This window comes from Phytophthora infestans, genomic scaffold (assembly GCF_000142945.1).
Source record: "Phytophthora infestans T30-4 supercont1.1 genomic scaffold, whole genome shotgun sequence".
NCBI lineage: Eukaryota > Oomycota > Peronosporomycetes > Peronosporales > Peronosporaceae > Phytophthora > Phytophthora infestans.
In genome coordinates, this window is record NW_003303758.1 from 3,909,581 (window position 1) to 3,921,121 (window position 11,541).

Genomic DNA, 11,541 nt, shown 5'->3' on the forward strand with positions numbered 1-11,541 from the left:
CGTTTTCCGCTGAAGAAAAACAATTTTTGATGTGCCTCAAGGTTGGTCTACAATGATAAAGATTATCCAAACCTCTTTGGGTATTTTGGGAAAGGTGGAAATTCTCAAATTCTTGATAATGGGAATGAAAATGTAGAATGGGAAGTTGCAAATGGAACAATGTGTAAGATGGTTTCTTTGGCCTGGACAAAACCGGAAAATACCGAAGCCGTATTGGACTACTTGAATACTATCTCGGCACATGCGGGGGATGTTATTGATCTTCCTTACGGACCTGACTATGTAAATGTACAATTGGTTACGCTACAAGGAGACGTTGTACCCGCAACGACATGGCCACCTCAAAACAACCTGGAGACGAATTGGATACTTGACAAAACTGGTCGAAAAACACAAAAGTTCAGCATCATTATACCTATTGGTCTCGTTAAAGAAAAATACACCGTCAAACTAGCGCGGACACTTATCCAGAAACAAATTGAAATAAATACGAGCAGGTTGCAGTGGAGTTAGCGCTGGTAATGACGATATGGAAAGCACAGGGAGCAACACTTCGACGAGTGTTATTGTACTTGGAAGGAATACCTGGTGCACCTAAGTGGCTTTTTGACCACATCTACGCTGGAACCTCGCGCGTACGACTTACCCGATTGCTTCGGTGTCTTCCTCCATCACCTGGATTTAGGAAAAACGTCTTGAAAGAGCTACAGCCCAATCTGTATACCACTAAGTGGGTCATGGACATTGGGGAAGATGGCTATTGGCGACTTCACAAACAATCGAATTAATTTTCCGACAGTCAATTCAATAAAATGCTAGGTAGTTTGCTGCAACACTCTGCCCAACATTTGCGTAGTTTATGATCAGAGTCGGAAATGAATGTTGAGGTGGGTGATTGTTCTTCTTAGTGGTACTCTTCCGAAATCCACGTAATGAAATTAACTGCATCAGCTCCAGCTAGATACAGGGCTTCACTAATATATGGGTGGGGTCCGCGCCCAATTGTTAGAGCTCCGATCATAAGAGCAACACTGTGAGACCGTTCACCATACGCATTCTCCATTTGCCATTGTAACACAGTGTTTTCACTCTCTGCAAGCTCCGAAAATACGTGAAGAAATGCCGCAGCATGGTTGTCAGGAGTAATACGACTTACAATGTCGTAAATACGACAAAAAAATTGACCCCAAGCCAGACAATCCAACATAAATCCTCGAAAAAAAGACCATTGAAACTCCAAGGACTCTGCTAACGCAAATTCTCCTTCAATTTCCAAATCTGGTTCATATTCAAGGTGGTACCACGTGCCAATATTGGCATAAGGTGGGATACGCTCCAAAAGACAAATAGACAGCGATCGTCCTCTTGAAACAGTAATACCACACCCATCGAGCCATTGGTTAAGAAGAGCCACTGGATTTACTCCAAGCAAACGTAGTAGGACCTCATCTGTTCGCTTAGGTGCCACGGAATCCGATGTAGGATTATATTGAGGAAGGCAACCATCACGCGAAAGGCACCCCCTGTCGATTCGTTGTCGGAACATTCTGGGTCACGGAGGCAAAAAGTAAAAGAAAAACTGGTGAAAACATCTGCCACGAAAATTAGATAGAATTGGACGTAAGCCTTTTGTTGAGCACTAACGGAAAGAACCACTGAAATATATTCTGAGAAAAAGCCGTCCTACCTAACGACCGAGTCTGTCCGATCCCACTCCTTACGACGACAGATATTCTTTTGTTGGAGCCACCTGATTTCCCACTAACCAAAGTGCACGGGGTCAACTAAGCCGCTTACAGCAGCATGGACTTCAAAGATATCTCAGTCCCTAAAAACTACAAGTCGCCTCTGCAGCGTCGAGACGAAAGACCTAACGACGCAAACTACCGCGTGCTTGCCACATCGGATGATAAGACTACACTACTGACGATATGTATCATGACCACACTAGGAGACTTACGTTTGCTTCTTGTGCGTGTAGCGCTCAAAGAATTTGTTGCCGAGAAACCCACAACTACTGAGAATGTCCAGATTTTCGCACGATTCATTTGGAGTAGTGCACACACGGTGAAAGACGGGAGACGCCTTCTTCGCCTTCATTTAACTGACTTTTTTGCTGATGAGTCTTCGGAAACGCTCTTGCAAGTAAGTAACATTCATTTTTATTAAATGATTAAACTAACCCATACTGATTTCAGCGATACAAGGACAACTACGAACACAACCAATACGGCGTTGATCAAGACCTCATCACAGCAACTATCTTTGATGCAGAAAAAAATATGGAAGGTCTACCAGCTGCTGGACAAAAGGTTAGATTTACGCGATTCTGGAGCCCTAAACTGTACCGCGAAACATGTTGCCAGTTCACTGCAAAGATCGAGAACCTAGTCTTTCATGGGAACGATACTAATGCGTCCTCCACTACAAACGATCACACGGATTTACCTGGCCAATCAGAGATCGATTCTGATGTTGTCAAAGTAGAGACCACTCCAAGTTCCCCCGTGGCTCCCAGAAAAAAAAATCTGAAGAGAGATACTGCTGCTATTACGAAATCGGACTGCATGAATGGTACGCCTGATGTCCACAACAAGACGCCCAAGCCAGCTTGAAGAGTTTTTCGTCAGTCTATCTACCAGTGGTTGCGTGCACTCATCATGTAGCACGGGTACACCGTATTGTACCCCACTCCCCCCCCCCCACACACACACATTTTACTGAGAATCACCTGATTCTCCAATTACAACTGATTCTTCACTCAGAACTGAGAGAATTAATACACCCAAGGGTGAATTCTCACACTGAGCAACCAAGAGGCTGTCGCGGCTCTCCGTCACACTAACAGTGACTTATGTAGAATAACGTAAGTCGCATATGCATTAGTTCATTCTGGGTGTTGAGCTGTGACCTCCTAGGGTGAGTTGCACCTGTCGAGTTTCTGTGACTTAGAGCGACCATAGCTCAACAATGCTCCCTTGAAGCGCAATGACCGTGCTCAAATTGTCGGATCATAAGCAGGTGTACGCATTCACATGTATTATTGACGTGGCTTCTAATTACCCAAAATCACGCAACTTCTGATTGCAACACACGCACCTTAAAATGTAGGCGAGTTTGTATGCTTCCATATATTATTCAAAACTTACATGATAGTTTTTGTAGAATTAATGCCTCTTCTAGATGCACCCGGACATGTCGGCATTTTTAACCCAACGATATTTTGCGCTCTACTCGAAATTGCCGCGCTCGGTTCTTTGTTTGAGCGCGCACGCAATAACGTAAGTCGTTATAATTACATAATGTATATATTACCAAAGGTAAAATGTGTTGAATACACCACACTCCATTTTGCCGGGAAGGAGAACATGGCCGACGCCGAGGGCATGATGGCCTTCGAAGCTGACCAAGGTGTGGCCGGTTCTCCTACCAGCCGAAGAGAGAGCACGTCGAGTGTATCTCCTCTGACAGGTGATGCCAGATGACCACACGAGAGACGCCTCCTTCGCCTTCGTCGCCAGCAGCGCGTGTGTCACCTTGTCGAATGCTAGCAAGCCTTCGAGACCTTTCGTGTATAAAGCAGTGTAGCTCAGCTGTAAAACAAACAGAAAATTCAACACAAAACTCGGTTATGTTTAAAAAAGAAAGCGCAAGCTCTAACTTAGCTCATCTGACTGAGTCTAATCTCATGCTTCGTTGATTGCTGTCCCCAGAGCTGGCTTCTTAAAGTCACGTTTCTTGGGATCAAGCTTATCAGCAGCCACTTAGGCAAATGAGGATGCTGATCACCGCGCTAGATAGAGTGAGGGAAAGAGCGCCGTACATACGTACTGTGGGGTGTTGAGCGCCTTGTGGCCTACGTGCACTTGGTGTTCTTGCGCTTCTTCTTGGTGGCGTCGGCCTTGTCCGTCTCTGGGCGAATGAACCTCTGGCCGCAGATATTATGATAGCTTTGACCTGCAGCTGCAAGAAAAGCCATTTTGGACCAATGGAAAGAAGGTGCGCGATATGATCGCAGTGGCAAACTTGACTAGCACTGGCTATTTCTCCGTACGATTTGTCGTTCACCTCTGTAGCAAACAAAATTAGTCAAACACTAAGTCAAACAAACCTGCATATGCACTTTAAGACTTTGAATAATCAGCTGGTTTGAAGAGGTTAAGACTAGCGCTATGAACGGATTAAAAAGGATACTGAAATCAAAGTTAAATCCATTATTTGTACTACATAACCCTCCAATTTTGCGTCCTAAAGACGCCTCGGAGAACAATATGCTTGGTCTGTACGTTTTCGGCCTCATCAATGATATCTGGATCCACAGCAATCTTGATCGGCTTCCTTGAAGTCACTCTCGACAACGCCAAATATAGCTGTCTATGTGCGAGTACTCGTGATTTCAAATAAGATACCCACGTGGTGGATCAGGTATTTTTAGAACTTGTTAGTCGTCATGGCAAGCGCTGGAACCGCCGGGCTACTTATACTTGAGTTTGAACGGGAACGCCTAGTCATCCTCCTCACTATAACAATTCAAAGAATGAGCCCCCGCCTTACCTTTAAACGGCCCAGACGCAATGCTGGTCTCGACGCCCCACTCGCGCATCGACACAGCCGAAAGTCGCGCTCCGCTGCAAAGTTCCGCGTCGCTATACAGGTTTTAAATTTTGACGATAGGCTCAAATCTTCAGAACAATCCGGTGCCAAGGAGGGGGGTTCCGGAGAAGTTAAAAGAGTTAAAGATTTCCTGCTTAAACCTATTTGCATGCGCAACGCCTTCGATTTTGATCACCGAAAGGTTTTGCTCCGTTTTACCAGACAGTCGCTCAACAACCATGTCGCTGATATGCCGAACAATTTCATATGCTGGGGCTAATGTGGCTCGCTCGACGAAGTATTATTCGGGTAATTTTCGGCATCAACGCCAGGGTGCATTGTTTAAGATAACATCACAGGTACTACATAGGGCTGCGGTGGATAGGCCAGCCAGTGCTAGATGAACATCGATCTCTATTCGCACGTAGTGCGCGCAAAATAGAGCGGATATCCCGGATTGGAGTTCTGGGCCAAATTCGGGCAGGGGGACTTTGAACAGTCGTAAACGAAATCTCGGTCAGCTTCTCCCAAACGTAAGACAACAGCTGTGCGAGCTACGATGTACGCTTCTAGTAGTCCTCGCCGATGAAGACCAGATGCACGATCTTTCAGAATTGTAGGACACTGAGGATGCAGCGAGGGCCGCGTAAACGCCATCGAGCGGTGACTGGAGCACGCGAGCTACTGAGTAGGGAGTAGTTTCATCTTCAGCTGGCAGATATATGTCCGGTTGAGCTTCTCAACAGGATTGGTTATAGTAATGAAGCCGGATAGAGTGTCACATAGTAAACTTGTATTTTGAAATCACCACGCCGTCACGTACACGCTACAACCTCAAATTTCAGTCAACTCATATGGCATACCGGTGGTTTGGGCATTGAACGCAACGTCGTCTCGGGAGAAGTGGACATCATATAGACCGCGAAACATTAGAGCCCAATGCTCGCCACTAAGCGCTTGTGCTTTCTCACGTGGTGTTGCGACCAGGTTAAGAAAGTAGTTATCGGAATCGTGTGGGGCTATCTTAGCATCACTCATCACATACTTTACAGTCATCTCAGCTCCATTTACGCGAGCATACATGCGTCTTAACGTAAGAAGTGAGGCACCGTAGTGACCACCTCAAAGCTGTGATGTGGTAAATAGATAAACGTCCGAGAGAAATCCGTATTCCTGCAAACGTGCTCCGGGTACATTTGAATTTCATCTTGAATGATTCGTCAGTTCAGAACAAAGGTATCTAATTTCCTCACGGCTTAGCGTTGGAATGCCTTCGTGACACGCCTACCAGAAACGGCTGGGGCATTCGACCCACTCCCGACCTCGGTCAAATCTGACTCGCCATAGTCGTTAGCGAGCGTGAAGACGCGGTGCTCGCCTGCATACCTGCGAAATGCAGAGGTACGGTCTCTGCGGCTGCCAAAGAGGGAGTGTCAGTAATGGTGCTCAAAGTCTGCACCAGCTGAGACGACAAGGTCAAACTTTTGGCCAACGGTATGGCGGATGCGCAAAGGCATCAAGCTCTCGTGTGCGAGCGGCTTGATAAATCATGGTGGCAAGGGGATAATGGTCGGCTTCGACGGCGTCCAAGAGCTCGAGACATGCTTGCCCGCTCATGTCGACGATTTCCGTCGCCTTCCAGAGCAAATCCTTCATCCGTCAAGGGCATGTCATGTTGGGGACCTTGCAGTGCTTGCAGTGCTTGCAAGCTTAGCGCAGATCTTGTACTACGAATGGAGAGCGGCGCCGCTAAAGTGGTACACGGGATATAGCTCCTGTTGGCTTATCATGTCTTGCAGAAGCTGTGATGCATCTTCTTAGTTCAAGCTCGTGCAGAGTTGATTCCAGGATGACGGCAAGCCCTTTCGAGAGGGCGTAGAGATAACAGGACGTGATGTAGTGTAGAGAAATTGGTTTTTTTTAATAGAGTGAACGGAGGCACGAAACGCTATCGCCGTACGAGCAATCGCTGCTGGCCAAATCTCCCAAGACTCGGTGGACATAGATTCATAAAATTGATTAAAAAAAGGGGGAACTGGATAGGTATTATTGTACGTTTCTTTTGAATTTGTTGTGATCATACTTTGAAACACACGTTTACTTACTTTTTCAGAGGTAAAGCTTATATCGTATTATTCAGAAGTCCTGACACCATGGCGTTTGCCTAGATTCGTAATATTTGGTTTCTCCACGTTTTCTCCGTCCATTTCGGCGCCGAAAAGAGTCTGGAAATGGGTTATTTGCGCCACTGCGACGTGTATTCGACTCAGTTCGTCGGCTTTAGACTTTTGCGACTTATAGCGTTTCCATTGGAGTTGTAGAGAGCGTTCAAGTGAGCTGAAAGGGTCGCGTACGTCCGCACACTGGTGAAGCTTTCGAGCCATTATGCGTTGCGTTGATGCCTCGCTCTCGTGCTTCCTGAAGAGAAGACAAACGTATTAGAGTGTCACCGATCAAAGAGGGGGGTGCTGCGAATGTAGCGAAGTCAGATTTACCGCTTTTATGGCGTGTGGGCGGCGTTTGTGCCTGCATCTTGGTGTGGAGTCTGGCCGCTAATTTAGTTTCCTGCAGCACCAAATTTAAATGCTTGTGTGGCGGTGCTAATTTCGGTCTATCGACCTGTTAATTTCGACCACCACTCTAGATCGATTTTAGCGCCTTTCTTTGAACGGCGGTATGTGATACCGATATTTTACGCTACACCGTAGCATATCGAGGCGTACCGGTATTAAAAGCCTTTGGGTACGTTTCTAACATATTAGAAAATCGAGCAAGGGAATAAGATGTACATGGATTGGGCATCTCAAAACCAGAAATGTCGAAATTCTTATTGCTGCTTAGAGAAACAAGTCAAACTATTTATACCAGACGAGAGGAATCTTGCTGGCGTCCATGTTGAGGCTGGTCGGAGGAAATTTCAAAGTGAGAGTGAACACTCGAGGGCACGTGGGAGCGTCCATCGACCACCCGACGAGATCCATAGTCGCTGAAAATGATAGTTTCTTTTGCGATTGTGCTTTGCTGTACTTTGAACGAGGGAGAATTATTTTGCCTAGTGCTGATGCAAAATAATCCTTGCTCTTCGATTCCATGCTCGACAACGAAGTCTGCGTCACAAGCTGTTTCTTGTGGGAAGGTCTGACGTTGCTGACGGGAGTAGCGATACGGAGAAACTTAAGTTTAATTTTTCTCCCAAACTTGAATACCATAGGATTGAATGTACGTAGGGGTTCCTAGTGCAAAGTTTCATTGGTGACATTCGACAAAATGAAATGAAGTTCTTTGCATCGACATTCCCGTCAGCAACGTCAGACCTTTCTACAAGAAACAGCTTCATCAAATTCTAATGCAGACTTCGTTGTAGAGCATGGAATCGGGTGCAAGGATTGCTTTTGCATCAGTACTCTAGGCAAAATAATAATCCCTCGTTCGAAGTACAGCAAAGCGCAATCGCAAAAGAAACCATCCTTTTCAACGACTTTGGTTCGCGTCGAGTGGTCGATGGACGGCTCGCCTCCCACGTGCCCTCGAGTGTTCACTCTCACTTTGAAATTTCCTTCGACCAGCCTCATCATGGACGCCAGCAAGATTCCACCTGCCACTCCCACCGCCAAGTCTACACTCGCCGCTCGGCCGACAACCAGCTACAGCGCCAAGTTCGACCAGAAAGTGAGCACTGCCTCCCACCTTTGAGCCATGAATCCGACGAGTGTCGACCAGGGCCCCCGAAAAAAAATTGACGACACAGTAATTTCAATAAATAAGCATACATTATTTATGTTGTCACCCTAAACTAGGCTCGTGCATAATTTATGGTGGCTGCATATTACATACGGTAATTTATGCGTACAGTTTCCTGAAGTTATCTGCAGCAGTCAATCGATCGCCACGAACCAGTCGTTTTGTTGCCGAATCGGCTGATCTCAGCAGACTCATTTTCTTTTCTCTCACTTCCCACGCCGACACTCCCGTTACCATGGTCTTCTCGTCTCGACGCAGTGTGCGCTCCACGTTCACGCCAGCACAAACTGCTGGGTGTTTCTTTCAACCGTGCCGCGACGAGCTTGATGAAGTCATCCTCGAGTACTACCGATGTCGTTGCGGCACGGTTCGAAAGCAGGCTAGCCGCATGACTTTTTCCAACCTGGTATCGCACGTTCGAAGCGAGCAACCCAACCCATGAGAGCCTCATGCTCGCCGCCGGCTCGGCCGAGACGGGGTCTATCCTCAACTACGTGCGGCGCTCCTCTCTCAATCTATTCAGCTGGATGGAGTGGATCCTAAAGAGCAATCTTCCGCTATCATTCTGTGAGAATGAGGCGGCCAAAAGGTAAGTCATACGCATTTCTAAAGTTGCCTATGAATTTCTAACTTCTGTTTCTATTTGCTTTCTATAGGTACTCTAACCTTGACTCAATTTGTGTCGAGACGCTCGTCTCTGGCATGAGTAGTGTGACGCGGGCCGTGGAGCGTGGCATCGCTGAAGAGATGCCTGACCTTTTTGGGCTAATCTTTGATGGGTGGTCTCATGCTTCAGATCATTACATTGCAGTGTACGCTCGCTACGAGGTGGACGGGGTCGTCAAGACTCCTCTTCTTTGTATGGCTCCACTGCTCAACGAGGAGGAGGAAGACCTCTCCGCCCGCGGCCACATGGCGTTTCTTGCCACTATGCTGCCTCGGGACTACGGCAAGCAGCTGGACCAGTGCTGTTTCCTGGTGGGAGACAACTGCTCGGTTAACCGGCGGCTCGCAACGCTGATGGGTGTGCCGCTAATCGGCTGTGCCGCCACCGCCTTGACCGAGCAGTGCAAGCTGACATGCAAGACTATGAGGACGAGCTGGATGCTGTCCAGAAGTTAATGATCAAGCTTCGTAACCTGAAGCAATGTGCCAAGCTGAGGTAAGTTTGAACTGATAATAATGTAGTTAGAAACGTTTCTAATTGGGTTTCTATTTTGAATGTAGAACTAAAACGCCGCTCCGTCCAGTTATCCGCCAAGATACTCGATGGAGCTCCACTTTCGCTATGGTGATGCGGTACTTCACACTGCTGGAGTTTATCGACAGCAATGACGACGACATCGCAGATTTGCTGCCGTCCCCTTCGTACAACCGCCGTTTGCGTGCTCTGCTAGCAGACTTGAAGAAGGTCGAGTCCGTTGCAAAGGCTTTGCAGGGAAACGAAGTATCACTACTTGATGCTCGAGTGTGGCTGGATGGCTTGATTTCCATCAAACCACACTACGCTCGGTACATTGGTACGTGCAGCATATTTTTTTCCTTTTCTACTATCCATTGCTAATTTGTTTTGTATTCACTATGAACACTAGGCCCACGCGCTGAAATTGTTCACAGCCCTGACTTTGAGTCAGGGTGTGTACGGGTCTTAGGCGGCAATGCAGCCCGCCTCACGCGAGCTGAAAAAACAGTGTTGACTCCGTTCAAGTCGACAGGCCCTCCTGCAGTGAGTGAAGACGAGGACGACGGCGAAAATTCGTTGGTCCAGCTGCTCTAAAAAAGACGCCGACTTGCCGCGAAGGAGACCAAGTACAAGCTCTTGCATGCAATCCCTGCGACGTCCAACGTGGTGGAGCGCTTTTTTAGCGTTGCTCGTACCACGTTTGGCCAAGAACGCCATAGACTGCAGCCCATTACTTTAGAAATGATTCTCTTCCTGCGCGAAAATGCTGGTTACTGGGACGCACAAACACTTGACACAGCAAATCGAGCGTAGATACCTGTTATTGATTCATTAAACCTTGATTATTGCAGCAGTAACTCAATTATTTATTGATCTTCTAGCTAAAGCATCATAACGTATTGCCAACATACAAGCTAGCTTCGCGATAATTTATCGTGAAGATGCTACTACGATAAATAACAATATCATTTTCGGACCCCCTGGTGTCGACTGCCAAGAAGGAAGCGCCGACGAAGCAGTTTGTCGCGCCACAAGCTAACGATCATCTAGGCCCGCGAAGGTTATGAACATGTTAATCCTAAGCAACAAATACATCGGTCGATATCATCTCATTGTACACTTTTTTTTCTTTATTTACAACAACACTGTAACATTGAGTCGCCACAAATCCGACCATGCAAAAGTTACCGGGTATACAAGTCTGGCTGTCTCCTTGACCGTGTTGCCTTCCACCTCATACACGTATACATTCGTGAAGCGAGCGTGGGCGAGTTTGATCATCGCAATGGCCAAAAGATCCTTCGACTTTACCAGAAATTTACTATGTACAATAACATACCCGGAGCAGTGCACTCCATCTGCAGACGCAAACTTCATCCCTTTAAAATAGACATAATTCTTATAGTCAGAAATAACCCCAAAGCGGGCCTGAAGTTCAGCACCAGTCGAGACCCCAAAGTTGGTTAGCGTGCCTTTAAGTGTCAGCGCTGTCTTCTCATTCGCCGACTGGTTCTTGCTTTGACTCGAAAGGCTTTGATGAATGGGTTCCGGATAGAAATGTCGATAGAGTTTGCGTAACAGTGCGAAGCATACGATGAGCCCTAACAAGCTGATCTTCGGGAAAAACGACGCTGCCAGAAAAGTACCGTCTTTTTTAGGAATCTGGAACGTGGACCAGAAATCTAACGGAGACATGTCGTTAGCACTCGACGACACTTAAGCTTTACCGAGCTGAAAGACGCTGTTCGAGTACGTTATAATCTTGTTTAGAATAGCGGCGATATCTTAATGAAGCTGAGTCTGTGCTTGTGTATGATTTCAAACAGAAATATTGCAATAGCAGGGTCAATCCGTTCACGAATAATCCAGCTTAGAAACGCTACAATACCCAGATAAACGACGAGGACGTCAGCGTGAACGAGCTCTTTGTGGACGTGGACAATTTCGTGCCCGGATAACTTTGCAGCATTCGACAGCGCAAACTCGTACAAAGTCCAAAACGAGTTCACATACCACGAGATCAT

At 46.8% G+C, this 11,541-nt stretch overlaps 1 protein-coding gene across 1 annotated transcript; it reads right to left on the reverse strand.

The window, feature by feature from the left end:
* Window positions 1-10,651: 10,651 nt before the first annotated feature.
* Window positions 10,652-11,212, reverse strand: PITG_00739 (uncharacterized protein; the record flags this gene model as incomplete). The annotated part of the gene is made up of 1 exon (XM_002909264.1): window positions 10,652-11,212. One exon carries the CDS (start codon window positions 11,210-11,212, stop codon window positions 10,652-10,654), a length of 561 nt encoding a protein of 186 aa, XP_002909310.1.
* Window positions 11,213-11,541: the final 329 nt, after the last annotated feature.